Raw genomic sequence first — 17,053 nt, forward strand, 5'->3', positions numbered from 1 at the left:
TTTACTTAATTTCAGTGGAATATCTCAGACTATTTCAACCAGAATCAGGAGAAACTGTCGCAAACCGTCTGCGATGATACTTCGGTTTTGCCGGATTTCCCTGGTACCCTGAATATGCCCCACTTCGATCGACTATGGATGTGCCTGTATGCCCGGCTTGGTGACCTCTGCGTCGATCCCAGGCCGGCGGTCCGCAAGTCAGCTGGGCAGACTCTGTTCTCGACGATTTCCGCGCACGGAAATCTGCTGAATCCGCCCACCTGGCAGGCGGTCCTCTGGCAGGTACTGTTTCCGCTGCTGGATAAAGTGCGAGCCCTGTCCAGCTGTGCTAGCAGCGAAAAGGTAGACACCAGTGGAAACATACTGATCCACCACTCGAGAAACACCGCTCAGAAACAGTGGGCGGAGACACAGGTGTTGACGCTGTCCGGAGTGTCTAGGGTAAGGCTACAGAGCATAAACTGTTTCGTACTCAATAAAATATGTTTTACTTAGGTGTTCAACACTAAGCGCACCCTGCTTCAAATGTTGGGAGACTTTCCACGGGCCTGGGCTCTGCTGCTGGAGTTCATCGAGAACTCTGCCCTCAGCAAGAGCAACGAAGTTTCGCTGGCGGCCTTGAAGTCTTTCCAGGAGATATTGTACAATCGTCCGATGCCGCCACCGGATGAATCGATTAAATTAGCTAAGGATTCGGAGAAGGCAGCCACTGAGGAGATTGATATCTGGAACGTTGCCTGGCGTGTTTGGTTGACGATCGGAGCTGAAAGCACGAAACCGCCTACGCTGTCTGAAGGTCCGGACAAGGGAGGCGAAGATATCTATATTCCCAGTCAGGCTTTCTTGACGGCATTGGTTCAAATTTTCCCCGCCTTGTTCCAGCATATAAGGACACGTTTCACCAACAAGGACCTGACGCAGTTTTGTACGGTGCTGATGAATGCTGTGGCCGTCCCGGTTCACAGTGATTCGACGCCGTACATTATGTCGACCATTTCCGATTCGTTGCTAACTCCGCTACATGACGGCGTTCTGGACTGCATGGAACTGCTGCAGAAAGAAGCGGTCGGGGGTGGTAAAGATGGCGCAAATTTGAAACATATGCTAACGGCCATATTCAAGCAACTGTTGAGCTTTAGCAAGTTTGCTTGCGTGCCACCGTCCTTCGACCGAATTGAAACAAGGTATTTTTGGTGTAGCTTATTCTTAATAAAATTGGCGTTAAATCCTTTTTTTTAGGCCAGTAAAATCAACGCGCTCTGGCAGTGGGGGAATGAATCATCAGTTGCCCACTGGTAACGGCGTCGAATGGGTCAGCATGAACTACATTCCATTCGGAGAGAAAGCACTAACGGTTGCCGTTAAATTGTATCAGCAAACAGCAACCGACGAAACGGTGATCGAAGGTCAAATCTTGCATGAGATCATCCGAGCGCTGCATCTGCCTCTGTCGCTGAAGTACAAATGTATGTCGGCGAGCACTTGGAAGTTGGCTATTTCCAGCCTGATGACAGTATTGCACACCGGACTACCAGTAGCACGCAAGTATCCGAAGCAGTTTAGTCCACTGTGGAAGGATCTGTCCGATACGTTAGATCAATTTCTGTTCCCCAAGAGGTAAGTTTTTTATCTAATTAAAATCTGTTTCGTTAGAATAAATTAGAAATTTCTTTTTTGCAGTGTTTGCGTTGTTGAAGATCGCGGATTAGATGAGCTGGTGCTGGATGAGTCCATCGATTGCCAAGTGATAGAGCTAATACGCGATGAAATTCTCCCGTTCAGCCATGAGATTCCGCAGCAGTTTATACTGGACGCAGTAGTGCTGTTAAATAAGGGCTCTATCCATTCAGCAACCACGGGAAGCACACCATTTGCGGGCTGTGAAACAGAACTTAAGCTGCGGGAAGAGTTTGCCAAAACGTGCTTTGAAACTCTACTGCAGTTTTCGCTGTTGGACGATGGAATGATGAACGTTGGTCTGGGGAGCAATAAAATGAATAATAATTCGGAAAAGGACTCAACAGTCACTTTGGGAGGCGATGTGAATGAAGGTGGCATCGCTGGACGATTGGCCATCACCGCGCTGCTGCATCGTTTCGAGGAGGTCCTACGAAAGTTCAACGATGATGAACGGTTGAGCGGGAAATTTCCTCTGCCGAGGTGAGATTTCTATCAGAAACACTTTATGGTATATTCAAACTGAGTATTCTTTTTTTTCAGATATCGGCTGTCGGAGATATCTTTTGTACTGAAGGCAGTCGCTACACTTGTGATATCCATGAAGAAGGCTCCACCGAGTAAAGGTAAGTGAACATTACAAAACCTCTTCCAAGATTTTTTAACATACATCACTACAATCATCTAGTTGGAACAACCGCCTGGGAGCAACTGATTGGCCTGTACCCCTACCTGGTCGAATGTACAACTACATCCTCGGCTGAGGTTTCCCGTTCCCTCCGGGAAGCCCTACTTCAGTATTGTGACCTTCTGCGGCCTCCCTTATCGGCCACGAACGGCAGCAGCAGCAGTTCGTCTTCATCCCCGGGCAACAACAACGAACTGGCTAACAGTAATGGCATCAGCCACTGTTAGCTGGTTTCCTTTCCAACCGGATGCTTCTACTTTCTGCGGCTGTACGATTCCGACATGTTGGTAAAAATTGTTTTCTAGATGATAAGTTCTCCATTCTATTTGTGTAAAATGCCTTCAATGTGCATCGCTATCCACTTTTTTTCTTACCTTTTTAAGACTTGATATGTATTTGTAGGAACACATAACATTATTTAAACTTTTAATGGTTGAAAAGAGAATGATAGTTTGATATCTCTATTCGAGTAGTGAATATAGAAATAGTTTTAAAAATTCCTTTACGGCATGTGCAAAAATATAATCAAAAATCGTGATTGATATGTAACTGTTTCCTTCTATATTGAGTTAGTCAATTATATTCGAAAAAAAAGGAAGCACACGCTTTTCCTCAGCACTAGCTTTTTACATTCAATTCCTAAATTATCTCACGCGTTCGGCTGATTATAGTTTAACCATCAAGTACATTGCAATAGTATTTAAACGCAATAATAAACCGTTCATTATAGTTACAACCATGTAGTGGTTTGCAACTTTCTTTGTTGCCGTAGTTTGAGCAACCTTCTGAATTAGCAGTACTAGTGCCAATATTAAACTTCAGACCTATCCTGCTAAAAAAAATTTGAAGCGTCTTATCGCCATCATTTGTTCCTGTTCCTGAAAAATTCATACATTCAAAGCATTAATAAATTACCCACAGTTTCTCGTTCATATATTAGTACACTTTCTTTTCACAAATCAGAAACATTTTACAAGATTTTAGATCACTAAACAAAATCAAATAACACAAATTCTGCGGTTGTGTTATGGTAATGTGAAAACCTAAAGAAATAAACCCATTTTTAAATACTTACGAAATAGAAAAATACATGCTATACTATACGACATAATAAAACAAAATCTGCTGAAATCGAAAGGTGAGCGGGTTGCACAATTGATCAAAACACTTGAAGGATAACACAGATGAACTTGTTTAGAAAAGCTTACAGGAGGTCGTGCCAATACTAGCCTCACGCGAGTAACTCGTTTGCTTGAATTGCTTACTCTGAAAAGTTGTTAGAATCGCGAAAGGCCAATATACCGAAAGAAGCTTGAAACCCCAATAAATTAGGATATTACGATGTGACGGGTGTTAGAAAACTTCGTTATTTCACGAGAGGTTTGTAATGTTGCAACCCCTGTACACTAAACTTAAAACTAGAAGAACCGCATACAAATACAATAAAGCGAGAAACGAATTTATATTGGAAGAGACAGTTAATAAAATGGTTCTAATAAATTAAACCATTTTGAATATTATTTATATTCTTTTACATGTCCGATGATTCCATTGGGAAACTACGTGCGGAATTCCTTAACTCTACTGAACGCCACAGATTTCAGTACAGGGATTGAGACGAAAACATTTGTTAGCCAATTTCTGAGTTATGTATCAGAGATTTGATGAATTCTCGTTGAGTTTATACAATACATTCGAGGGAGACGCTTCACTACGGACCAAATGTTTGGCTTGTGATAAATCCTCGATAAATTTCGAGAATTCTACTAGCAGACTCGTCATCTGTTTAAAGACTTGAGGGTGTGGTGTACGGAAAAAGACCAAGTCAAAGGCTAAGGCCGATCAGAATTTTGATTATGTAAAGCGTACAGCGTGTTTACCAACACGCGCGAAAGCGATGCAAATAAATACCGCTGAGCTGGGCTCGAGCGGCGGAAGATTCTTGATACAGTTCGTTGATCTCTGATCCGAAATCCCGTAGTTCACTGACCCCCAGTTGTAAGAAGGAAGATATTAAATTTGGCGACGAAGTCAATTCGGTACGCGTGTGCAAAAAATTGAAAAAATAAGTGGAATTGCTAATTGTGAGTGCAAAGGCACAAGAAAGTTTGAAAATTTATTGGAGATTGTGAAGCACGGCAACGGTCGTAAGTGAGTTTTGCGAGAAGCAAACAAAAAACAGAGGAAAACAGTTATTTGTGTAAATCTATTTTAAAAAAATTTGAGCGCAACGGTGCTAATTCTTTGTTGAAAAAATAGTGATACCCTGGGGGAAATTGTGTGAAGGCAAAGGTCTCTGAAAAGTGTAGGCAAAGGTCTAAGAAAAGAGTGTTGGCAAAGGTCAATTTAGTGCGAATTTAACGAGATAATACTGAAATGATATAAAGGTTTTAAGAAAAACTGTGATTTATTGGCAAAAAGTTGAGAAGAAGTCATTAGAGTGCGTAAAAAGGTTAATTTTTTGAATCATCCGCGGCGCTATTCCAGCGGCAGAAATTAAATTAGATTTGATTCTACCAACCGTCGGCTGTGTTGCTCAAAGTGCATTGAGTGCTCGCACTAGGTGATTACGGCAACTGTGTAATCGAGTCCGACAGGAGAGCGTGTGAGATTGAGCTCCGCACAACAGGCTGCGAGACGCGCGAAGGTTCTGAAGGAGATTTATTTGCGTCGATTCTGCTTTGTACTCTGCTTTCACTGCATACATACACGCAGAGTTGCCAATGTTCCAGTTTAAACTGGATTCTTCCAGTTTTTTTTTCAAGTGATCCAGTCGAACAGTTTAATCCCGAAATCTTCCAGTTTTTTTGTATATTTGCCAGTTTTATCCAGATTTTTTGGACACTCAAGCTCCGACTGGTTTGGAAATATTTTTAAAACGTAAATTTTGTGGATTGATAAGTCATTGTAGCAATTCTTAACAGCATTTTCAGTATTGTATCTTCTCGCATGGAACACGACCATATTAAGGATTGTATTGCATGGTTGAGATAAAAAGACGAGTAAGTTCAGTAAGACGAGTAAGTTATTCTAAAACTAACAAATAGATTTTATCAAATTATGAAGAAAAGAAATAATTGCAATTACATAAAAATAAAAACAATCCATCTCAAAAATATTATATGCAGGCGGCATTCTTAAAATTGATTCCAGTTGCATAGCAGTTCAAAAATTGTTCGTATTCACTGATGTAACGTAAGAAAACGTTGCATCAATTCTTTTGTTAAAAGTTATAGTAAACGATTAAAGCTTTATTTTCTTGGATTTGTGATAAACTGGTTGCGCAATTTCAAATTTTGCTCCTGTAAATGAAAATTTTCAGTCTACAGTTCAGTCTACAATTTCGACAAAATGTTAGCCCGAAGTTGCTGTATTTAAAACTTATATTGTATTCAATAACCATCATAAAGAAGCTCTCTCACAATTTATTTTTTCAGTATTTTGTAAATTTATTTGGAATCCAGTTTTTTCCAGTTTTTTCTTCAGCATTCTTCCAGATCAAATTAAATTTTCTTGGCAACTCTGCATACACGGTCATCAGCAGAGAGAGTGAGAAGGTTTGGTAGTATACATCGGGTTCGGTAAGCGACTTTATTTTTCTCTTTTGTGACTCGTTAGGGTGACTCTACTTTTCATTAGTGCTGCAGATTTGGTTGAAATGGCTTCGAACATTGTCGGTTCGATTGAGCCCTACGTCCCTGGTGCTTCATTCACCAAAATAATAACCACATACATCTTATGTATGTGGTCAAGCTGTTCAACGTTACGTAATTTCAGGGGGGGGAGTCATATCGATAGTTACCAATCGTTACATAGGAGGAGGGGGTCTGAAATCAAGATTTTTAACGTTACGTAGTTTGTGTACGACACCTTATATGTTTGTAATCATTCTGTAATCAAGATGCTGAGTTTTTATGTCGCTTAAAAACATCTATGCGCTATTTCAAAGCGGGTTTTCCCCGTCATAAATTCAATTAAATTCCTATGTCGGATGAATATAAGAATGGAAAAAAATAAAAATAAATAGAATAGTTTGTTTTTTTAAATGTATGCTGAAACAAATATTCTACACTCAAAATAATTTTCACGTCATAATTACCGGAAAAGTTATGTGAATATCTTCCACTGTCATTTTCACGTAGATTCTACGTGATTGTCATTTAAGTTCATCATGATCTGGTGAGATGATTTATCCTATGAATCTTATACAGCAGACATATGCATTTTATGTGAATTTCACGTAGGATTCAACTACCGGTAAAATGGAAAGCATTCGATTATCTGCTAGCTACTACGTTTGATACAACGTAAAGTTTCCAAATTTTGTTTCCCCAATTCTTGAAAGACGGCAAATAGTTTTTAGAAATTATAGAAATATGTTGCTTGATAAATCGCACGGCCATGCAAAATCGCCGAATCGTAAATGAATCAAACGACATAAAAACGGACAAATATTACGACATTTGCCGGCGATAACTATTGTAAGCTGCAACTGTTTATGTATGGGAAACTTCTCGACCTTTGAACTAAATCTGTGTGAAACCTGTAAGCTCAAGGCTCGATGTCGAATTCGTACGGTTTTTCGAAAGCTCACTATTTTATTGTCAGAGACTGAGTTAGACAATAGCTTCGCCATTTTGATTTCTGTGTAATTTCTCATAGAGAGTTCACGCGATACTTCTTCTATGACATTCTATTTGACGTTGCCAAGTTCACGTAGATACTATGTGATAAAACATAGTATGCATGAGGTTTTCAAGTAGATGTTATGTTTGTCACATAAATCATGCAAAATGACTGGAAATGAATAAGTACAGGAAATTTCATGTAACAATAATGTGAAAAATATTTTGAGTGTACATATTATTGTGATTTCAGAGAAAAATTAGAATTTTGCGCTCTAACTGACAACCGCAACTGACAACCGAAAATGACAATCTCAGACAGCACCGATAAAAATGCGACTCAAGAACTTGTTTGTCAAAGCGTATGCACTTTTAATTTACTTCAATTGAAATTGAATAGCATTGACTTAAAGCGAATTTCTTCATTCCACTGTGTACGGGCAAAACGGCCGAGGAATAATAAAACGTCATCGCCATTTAAGACGCAAGTAAGAAAGAGATGTCAGATAACTGTTTACGAATATAGCACGTGCGGAAGTGGGTTGAAGCTGACAAATTTTACAGTGCGCTTCGGGCAGTACGGCAGGTCAAAACTGGGTCAAAATCGAGCGAATAAAGAAGGGTTTTGACAGCAGTTAGTGCGCTTCCGGGTCAAAACGAGGTGAGCTGGTGGAATAAAAAAATTCGCTATTAGTGCCGCCTTGATTTCTTGCCCTTGACTATGCAGCAGAGCCGCATTATGGTTTGCAATCAGAATGTTCTACGAAAAAAACTAGTTACCGTGCTGGATCGAAACCCGTACAGTATCGAAATCCGTACACCTTGATGTTTTTCGTCAGTTTTAAGCATTATAAAAATAAAAATTCATATGATAGTTACATGTACAAACACGTAACTATCATATGAATTTTCATTTTTATAATGCTTAAAACTGACGAAAAACATCAACGTGTACGGATTTCGATACTGTACGGGTTTCGATCCACCACGGTATAATCCATTATTTGATGTTGCTTAAACAGTATGCAATATAACATAGTTTTCACAAAAAATGACCTTCCGTGCTTCGACGAATTGAAGTTTCGGACATCGTTAGTATTGTTATAGTTCGGCCATTCGAAGCTGTTTGCAAAATATTGTTTCGATATTTAATGGTCCCCATGGCGTTGCCTCCGCTCTAATTTCGAGGTCAACCAACTTGTCACGTAACTTTGGCGTTTGGCCCATGGCCAAAAAAATTAGTCTTATGAATACCACATTATTTTTTCACTGTTCACGGAACTAGAATCAATAAAATTACCAGTTTACATCCTCTCCTTTTATGTTTAACATTTACTTCTAGCGAAAATCCGAAGCTTCTGAGCCCTACCGCTAAACGAAATTCGAAGGCCTAATTTCCCCATAACTTCTATTGGCTCCAGCATGAGAATTCCTAAGCTCCAGAAAGTCTTGTTTTGGAAATTTGTTTCCTTGGATAACATAAATGTTTTCCAGTACCGCAAAAGCGTACAGCGCATTGTTTCTATGTCTGTTTCTTGACTCTTCAAAAATAAGCTTTATTACTATCATAACATGTAGCGTTATTACTATCATAACATGTTAGACCTAATTGTCCCACGACTTTTATTTTATATATCATGGCATTGTTGTGATAAATACATCAAATCGACAAAAGCATGCGAACTTTAACAAACCAGTAAAAATAGGCGAAATGGTGCCCATCGCTGATGGCAATGAATCGTGCATGCCTTTGATGATGAATATGATATTCTTTTTTCGATCAAGACAAACGAAAACCTAAAGCCTGTAGTACACTCTTTGTCTCTGACATAATGGTCAAATATTTGACCTTCTGACATAATGGTCAAATTTATTTGACATCATGGTTGTTGTTTGCCCGTGTTTGCCCCATGTTAAAATTGGAGAGTGACAAACAATTATATTTGACCAAATTTTTATCTGTCAAAAAATGACAAATATTTGACGCTCGGTCAAAGAGTGTAATACAGGCTTAAGAAACAAATAAGAAGACTCTAATTAACTAATGAGGTGTAGAGTAGAGATGGTCGGGTACGGGTATTTTTACCCGAAACCCGTACCCGACGGGTTCGGGTCGGGTTTCGGGTAACGCCAAAAAATATTTTACGGGTTCGGGTCGGGTACGGGTAATTAAAAAACCAAGGCTTCGGGTTCGGGTCGGGTACGGGTTTGAAAAATTCTCAATTGGTCGGGTACGGGTCGGGTACGGGTAATTCAGTTTTCGTGCATTATGAGAATTTAATTTTTATCATTTCAAGCCTGGGTGTTTTCCTAATGTCATCAATTCAATTCTCATAATCGGTAAGATCGGAGAAATAATTGCACATCCTCACTCAACGAGGGATCGCCCAATACATATTCTGACAGTTGTCGGCAGTCTATGCACCAAGGGAATGACATCATGCTATCGCTTTCTTATGTTAGATTGAATTGTTCTTCCTGCAACGGTTTTGATTTAAATGGAATTTTTGTCGGGCTTTTTTCATAACTGTCAGGAAAACTACGGAGCATTGCACAGTGAGGCGACTTAATACAAATGCTTGTCAAGTAAAAAGTGTCGATAAATACGACAAAAATATGGTATTTACTTAATTTTGGGGTGCTGAACACGAATCTCCATTCCACTTTTTATTTGGGGACGTTCACAAAGCACGTGACTAAATTTCTCATGATTTTTTAGCACTTTTCCCCTCACTTTTTTATTAAACAAAATTTTATGATCTTCAACCACAAGCAACGCCACAGGGCGTCCTTTTTACAAAAACAGATTACGTAGTTTTTGCACACTTCCTCAAATCAACCAAATTTCGCGAAAAAAAAAATATTTCTATAAAAATTAAAACAATATTATATATTATAATAAACCTTATATAAAATACCTGAAAAAACCTGAGAGAGGCGCCAGCTGGCTTTGTTTTTATGCTAACGAATGTCATCGTGAACCAGGCAAGAAATGTAATTGGGAACCGGTAGGCCTGATGAAATAAAATATGGAGAGTATCGTAGTCGGTGTAAATTAATCCAGCATTTATTTTTTCAAGATAATTTTTGAAATAAATATTTCTGAAAGATAAATTATTTCTGTTCTATTTTTCGCCTTGGTTTATTTGCAGTCTAATTTACTTGTAAATGTGCTCATTTTTTTGCTATGGAGATTTAAGCGTATTTACGAAAGCTCTCACTTTATCAAAACCCTGCATATCAATATTTTAAAATAACGTCGCTCAACCATAAATTTAGAATTAAAATACTGTATAGGTAATTTTTAATTTACAAGTAAATATGAACTTTCACTATGCAATCATTATTTACTGTATTTCTATTTATTATTTGAAATTGACGGTGAAGTTGATATCTCTTCACATATATTGTAAAATATGTTGGAGTTTTTTTTAGTAAAATAATATATAACCATCTCCTAATATGATGTAGAAATTGGAATAAGCCCAAAACTTATTTTCAAAGAGCACATTGAAAGTATACAAGCCAAGTGCATCAAATATACGAGATGTTTAAACCTTCTCATTAATAGAAATTCCAAACTTTGTTTAAAGAATAAACTTCTGATTTACAAACAAATTTTTAGTCCAGCAATATATTCATGCTGTACCGATCTGGTCAAGTTGTTGTTTAACAAGGAAGAAAACGCTTCAAAGGATTCAGAATAAAATTCTGAAAATGATTTTTAATCGTTCTCCTTGGTTCCGCACACTCGAATTACATAGACTTACTGGTGTTGAACCATTAGAAGCTATGTCAAATAATATTATTAACAATTTTTGACAAAAATCATTGCAATCCTCAATTGCTACGATAAGCTGTCTTTATAACCAATAAGTTAGCAATTCAGATTGTTGTAAGTTTACTTCCCTTTTTTTGCAAGTAGGTTTAAATCCCTACGAATGATAAGTCCTAATTGCGAAAGCAAACAAATCCTAACAATTAAAATTACAAATTACTAACAGTGTTGAGAAGTCACCATTTGTGATTGGACACACATACTCATTATTTACTAATAATATATATAAAAAAAATCAATCATCTGTCTTGGGTTTTTTCTTTCTCCTAGAAAGGTATAGCAATCAATAATAATGACACCCACAGTATAGATGACAAACTCATATAGGCGGGATCTTACTAGGCAATGATGGCACAGTTGATATCGGAAACAATCTGCCTAAACTTTTATTTTTACCTTGAAGACACTGCTTAAAAGCACTTGCATCAACCACCCAAAAACAATAACACGTTGCTGGTGCCTGTCACTGTGAAATTGAAATTCTTTTGAATTCGTAACATTTATTTGCCTGAAGAGCATTGCGGGGAAGCGACACATCGACTGGATTGGTTATTATTTTGAGCTGGTTAACATACGTTGCATACCTTCAATGCATTTTTCCGTTTTGAACCGCCTCCCACGTCGCTGAATTCTATCTTTCGCGTTAAAAATAATGAATCAATCGAATGTCGATGAAAAAATGTAGACAAATCCCATTGAATTCAACCTTAATTCACAGAAGATTATCAGAACTAATAAATCTTAATTGCACGGATGGATACTGAATCCATGAATCTACTTTCGCTACATCAAAAATATACATCTCTCTCTCAGATAAAAACTAAATACAAATCAACTTTTTCTTCGAAAGTACAGGTCGGACTCGATTATCCGGAGACTCGATTAACCGGAGACTCGATTATCCGGAAACTCGATTATCCGGAATTCGATTATCCGGAATTTTAGACTCGATTATCCGGAATTTCATTTTTTTGGTGTCTATTTTCAATTTTTATTCCAAAATTTTGCCTTTACCATCCCTTCTGGCATATTTGTTACCATTTAAGTCACTTCCGGCATGTTTGGGACATGTCCGAATTAAGTGATAATAATCAATGTCCAATTTATTTTCTTTTTGCTTCTCAAGATTTTTCCCCTTTTCGCCTCAGAAATAACTTCTGGTTACGCCACTGCATCATACAAGTAAAGTAAAGAAAAGAAATATTTATTTTATGTTCGTTAATCGCAAAATTTCAGTATTTTTGGGTGATTCGATTATCCGGAAAATTCGATTATCCGGAATGAAAATTTTTTTGATGTTCCGGATAATCGAGTCCGACCTGTTATGATATATTTTTTTTAAATATGTCAAAAACGTTAGTATGTCGAGCTTTGAAAAGTTTTAAAAAAAAATCAAATTTTATGATATTGCACCCAAATTTTGGACTTAAGCACTTAATTGTTATATCAATAATGGAAAAATATTATGAAACAGCTGACGTTTTAACATTTGTTTTGATGGCCAGCGCTTTCCCACTGTGCATTGAGATGTTTAGTACGAAACAAATATATGAGATTTGACAGCGACTGCATAGTCTTGGTTTGTACTGTGCATGTGCAGAAATATCTGTTTTTTACCGATTTTTAGAATTTATCGATGACACCGAATCTATACTCAAAATTACAGGTTTTTGGCAAATGCAGTGAATTATCAAATTTTTCCCTTTAATGTGTTTATAAAATTCGTCGTTCATTTTAAACTTTACCAGACATGCACTTTTCATAGTGGACCGATTCCTTATAGTGGACCACCCGCCTGAAACTCTGGGTTCATTATCATTCGTTCACACGCACACTCGGTTCTAACCTAAAAATACGCGAGGTACCCAGGCATTTTGAAATAAAAAATTTAAAAAAAAATCTAGGACGGGTCGGGTACGGGTCGGGTACGGGTCGGGTACCGGCAATTTCGGCGTTTTTTCTATCGGGTACGGGTCGGGTACGGGTAGTTGGAATAGATATTTTTCGGGTTCGGGTTGGGTACGGGTATTTTAAACAAACCAGACTTCGGGTTCGGGTCGGGTACGGGTTTGAAAATTTTGTTGAGTCGGGTACGGGTCGGGTACGGGTAACAAATTTCCCATACCCGACCATCTCTAGTGTAGAGAATAAAACTTATTCGGATATTTTTGTATTTCAATTACGAACATTTTACTATCCCCAGTTGAACGTGTATCGATTGCTATTCCTTACAGCACTTTTTTACCAGTGTTTGAGATGTCTGACAGTTGCGGGTGTTGCTTCTTCTTTTTCTTGAAAATACCCTGCATTCTAATTTTTTTGTGAAAGGACAATATCAACAGCAACAATTGCTCCTCACGGTTTTCGGAAAAAGTTAGATTTCGCATTCACGATAATTCACATATGAGTAATTTCACCTTTATTGCAGGTAATTTTCACACGTTCGTTCGATCTTTTTATAGCAGAGTGTAGATGCATTGTTGTGTCACCCTCAAATGTTTTGGCCTTGCTTCGCCGAACAGCTGATTGCAACTCAAAACACGACATTGTTTACGAAACTTAAAACCGGCGATTAGTCGTTTTAGTTCTACGAATTTCTGTTTTATTTTACTAAATATGTGACAACGTTATTGTAATTCAAAAAAAATTTAAGGAATGTTCAAAATGATATCCGTTTTTCGGGTCATCGGAAAAGTTCATTCGTCTGTCAGGTGTGTGAATTTCATCAAAAGTGTGTAAAATATTAAAGCTGATTCAATTCAGTTTCAGAAGGTTACCGGCCCGCTTTCTGAGCGTATCCTCCACATTACAATCAGAGGACATCATCTACGATCAGATTGCGGTTGATCGGATTCGAAACTTCAGCATCATCGCTCACGTGGATCACGGTAAAAGTACCCTCGCGGATCGACTGCTAGAGTTGACGGGAACGATAAGCGCCCAAGCTGGCAATAAGCAAGTGCTGGATAGTCTGCAGGTCGAAAAAGAACGCGGTATTACGGTGAAAGCCCAAACGGCTTCTCTAATCTACAAGCACAAGGGTCAGCAGTTCCTGCTGAACCTCATCGATACACCGGGCCATGTGGATTTCTCAAATGAGGTTTCACGTTCGCTGGCCGCATGTGACGGAGTGGTGCTGCTGGTGGACGCTAACGAGGGAGTGCAAGCACAAACGGTAGCAAACTATCACTTGGCGCGCTCGAAAAAGTTGGTTATCGTTCCGGTGTTGAATAAAATTGACTTGAAAAATGCACGCCCGGAGGCAGTCGCTCAGGAATTGTTCACACTGTTCGAAATTGACCCGGATGAGGTGCTCAAAATATCCGCAAAGCATGGAACGGGTTGCGAGGAGGTGTTAAAAGCTATAATCGAAAGATTACCGGCACCTGATGCCAATCGAAATGCGGATTTTCGAGCTTTGATATTCGATAGTTGGTTCGATCGGTACCGCGGGGCTTTGAATCTTATCTATGTGAAAGATGGGATGGTGTCTGTCGGTCAGGAGATTGCTTCTTGCCATACGGGGAAATCGTATGAGGTGAAGAGCTTAGCTCTTCTGCAACCAGATGAAAAACCGCTTCAGCGGTTAGTTGCTGGTCAAGTTGGATTGTTGGGGTGTAATATGAGAACTAGTAAGGAATCCAACATAGGCGACACACTTTATCTGAAGAAGAACAAAACGTGCATTCCGTTGCCTGGATTTAAACCGCAACAGCCGATGGTGTTTGCTGGTGTTTATCCCGGAGACCAATCGCAGCATCCGTACTTGAAGAGTGCCATCGAGAAATTGGTGCTGAATGATTCAGCGGTTACGGTTAATCCCGATTCTAGTCCAGCATTAGGTCAAGGCTGGCGGCTGGGATTTTTGGGACTGTTACATTTGGACGTTTTCAGTCAAAGACTGCAGCAGGAGTACGATGCGGATCCTATTTTGACGGCTCCCTCAGTGACGTACAAAATTCATCTCAAAGGAGTCAAAATTATAGCAGCCCATGGAGGGAACGAGATTATCTACGTCAGCAATCCGGCTCTTTTTCCGGACAAGTTTCAGGTGGAAGAATATTACGAACCATTTGTGCTTGGTACTATAATTGCACCGACAGAGTGCACTGGACCTATTATTGGGCTGTGCGTGGAGAGGCGTGCCATCCAGAAAACGTCGATTAATATTGACAACGATAGGATTATGACGACCTATTTGATGCCGTTGAATGAAATTGTGGTGGACTTTCATGACCAGCTTAAATCGATTAGTTCCGGATATGCGAGTTTCGATTATGAGGACCACGGGTATGTGGCAAGTGCTTTAGTCAGGATGGACGTTTTACTCAACGGTACGATGGTGGACGAACTGTGCACGGTGGTACACATTAGCAAAGCTCATTCACATGCTCGGGAGCTGGTGCTCAAGTTAAAGGAGCTAATCCCCAGGCAGATGGTGCAGATTGCTATTCAAGCGGTGGTAGGAGGAAAGGTGGTAGCCCGTGAAACGCTGAAAGCGTATCGTAAGGATGTTACAGCTAAGTTGGTAAGTAAAAAGCAACTTTATGGTAGTTACATTTAGTCTGGAGTAAGTTTTGTTTCTTTCAGTATGGTGGTGACGTTACCAGGCGAATGAAGCTGCTCAAGCAACAGAGCGAGGGAAAGAAAAAAATGCGAGCCATTGCGAACATCAACGTGCCGAAAGATACGTTCATCAACGTTCTTAAGCGATAGCGAAATCGGCGAACTCAGGTACGTGGATAGTTGATGAATTAAAAACTAGATAGGAGATATATTACTATAAATTGATTCTCCTAAGTGTTAACTTCTTTCGTGAACAAGCCTAATTATTGTGGTCTTAAAAGTTGACATTATTTCCCCCTAATATTTTTTTGCAAAAAATTCTCTTACAACCTTTGAATTCCTTACTTTTTTGTGATATTACTTCAATAAACGTTCCTGCATTCTTTACTTCTACAATTGAATTATATTTCAATTATTTATGTACATCGTCGTTATGATAGTTAAAAACATTATGTCGTATGAATGAAAGACATTCGCTTACTTTTCCCTGTGTAAACATTACGGTAGCAAAACAAATTCTTCTACTCATACGACTTACTAAGGCAACTTTTTTCGAAAAAGCGTGGCTTAAGAGTACTTGCGTTTACATGGAAAACATGCGCTGATTGCGATACTAGCAGTAAATATAATCTTCTCTACTAGGTTTACGCTCACATAGATACAAAAGCTTCGTACATTCGGTTCACATTCAAATTGACAGCTCGTTAAAAACATATTTTTTCTTCTATTACTCAGTCCAAAATAGCTCGTCTACATCTAAAGGCCCTATTCTCATCCCACCCTTTTAACTCAGTAGTGCTGTAAAAAGCTGAGCTTAGGTAACTGTGAGAATAGGTCCCTTATACTCGAGGAAGTCGACAGACGCAGATCAGTTCGATCGGTTGCACTGTCTTATGATTATGTATGTGTGTATGTGTGTGTGCAAATGTGCTATCAAGTAAGTAATGAGGATGGTTTGTGCGTTCCAGAGGACCTCTCTCGTCCGAATTCTAGTGTAATCTCTTCTCATTGACCGTTTTCACTACCACATAACCGGGATTGCTAAAAGCGTCATTCGCGTTAGACTGCTGCTTGCCGTCCGGCGCTCCTCCGACAGGCGGTCGATCCAACCGCTTCAAGTTTGTGTACTCGTGTTCTGGTTGTTGCATCTTTGAAGTTCGTACCATCGGTACCGGACTGGTTGCTTCCGTTTCCGAGTCGGAATTGAAGCCCTGCCCATGCTTTCCGTGATTGTGAAGCATAGGAATCTCCTCAGGGATACCCTTTTTCTTGTGCCGTTTGCTACCCTGCTGAGGGCTGTTGTCCAGGTTGTTCTTCAATGTAGGCGACGGTTGGCTGTTGTTGAACGAGGCGAAATCGAACTGACTCTCCTCCGAGTCCGACTTGGCGTTGGTCATCTTCAAGTAGTCTGGGTTGTCGGAAACTGCGGAAACAAAAATTAGATGTCAGTTTATATTCTAAAAACACAATAAAATAACGTACTTGGAGGTAACGGCAGAATGATTCCGTTTACATAGTTGGGTGCGGATGGGGCCTGCTCTTCTGGTGGACCCAGACTAGCCAGATAATCTGGTTCGCCTCTTTGCTCCTTTTCTGCATTCATTGCTAGATATGGTTCGTTGAGATCGATGTAGTGCTGAAAATATTCAGAATATTTAT

At 39.2% G+C, this 17,053-nt stretch overlaps 3 protein-coding genes across 11 annotated transcripts in view; 2 read left to right on the plus strand and 1 right to left on the minus strand.

Annotated features, from left to right (window-relative positions):
* The window catches only part of LOC129731822 (protein MON2 homolog), a 28,204-nt gene extending 24,334 nt beyond the window's left edge, over positions 1–3,870 (plus strand). The window contains exons 3-8 of the mRNA XM_055692146.1: positions 16–441; positions 496–1,184; positions 1,240–1,617; positions 1,681–2,160; positions 2,221–2,303; positions 2,366–3,870. Of these exons, the coding sequence (XP_055548121.1) occupies positions 16–441; positions 496–1,184; positions 1,240–1,617; positions 1,681–2,160; positions 2,221–2,303; positions 2,366–2,592 (2,283 nt within the window). The 3' untranslated portion in view covers positions 2,593–3,870. The remainder of the gene's footprint in view (positions 1–15; positions 442–495; positions 1,185–1,239; positions 1,618–1,680; positions 2,161–2,220; positions 2,304–2,365) is intronic.
* Positions 3,871–13,184: 9,314 nt separating this feature from the next.
* Positions 13,185–15,676, plus strand: LOC129731823 (translation factor GUF1 homolog, mitochondrial). Of its 3 annotated transcripts, none has more exons than XM_055692149.1 (4): positions 13,185–13,201; positions 13,257–13,539; positions 13,601–15,356; positions 15,419–15,676. In XM_055692149.1, the coding sequence occupies exons 2-4, from the start codon at positions 13,484–13,486 to the stop codon at positions 15,542–15,544; spliced, it is 1,938 nt and encodes a 645-aa protein (XP_055548124.1). In that variant the 5' UTR covers positions 13,185–13,201; positions 13,257–13,483; the 3' UTR covers positions 15,545–15,676. The 3 variants fall into 3 exon arrangements, with proteins under 3 accessions (XP_055548124.1, XP_055548122.1, XP_055548123.1); XM_055692147.1 differs by having other exon boundaries at positions 13,187–13,201; positions 13,592–15,356; XM_055692148.1 differs by lacking the exon at positions 13,185–13,201 and having other exon boundaries at positions 13,598–15,356; positions 15,419–15,675.
* Positions 15,677–15,792: 116 nt separating this feature from the next.
* The window catches only part of LOC129731825 (vascular endothelial growth factor receptor 1), an 89,238-nt gene continuing 87,977 nt past the window's right edge, over positions 15,793–17,053 (minus strand). For 4 of the 7 annotated variants that reach the window (XM_055692155.1, XM_055692152.1, XM_055692154.1 and 1 more), the window contains 2 exons: positions 16,877–17,030; positions 15,794–16,817 (listed from right to left, as the gene is read on the minus strand). In XM_055692155.1, the coding sequence (XP_055548130.1) occupies positions 16,384–16,817; positions 16,877–17,030 (588 nt within the window). In that variant the 3' untranslated portion in view covers positions 15,794–16,383. Of the gene's footprint in view, positions 16,818–16,876; positions 17,031–17,053 lie in introns of all 7 variants that reach the window. The other 3 variants (XM_055692150.1, XM_055692151.1, XM_055692156.1) reach the window with 2 other exon arrangements.

The sequence above is a fragment of the Wyeomyia smithii genome, chromosome 3, assembly GCF_029784165.1.
Source record: "Wyeomyia smithii strain HCP4-BCI-WySm-NY-G18 chromosome 3, ASM2978416v1, whole genome shotgun sequence".
In the NCBI taxonomy this organism is placed as follows: Eukaryota; Metazoa; Arthropoda; class Insecta; order Diptera; family Culicidae; genus Wyeomyia; species Wyeomyia smithii.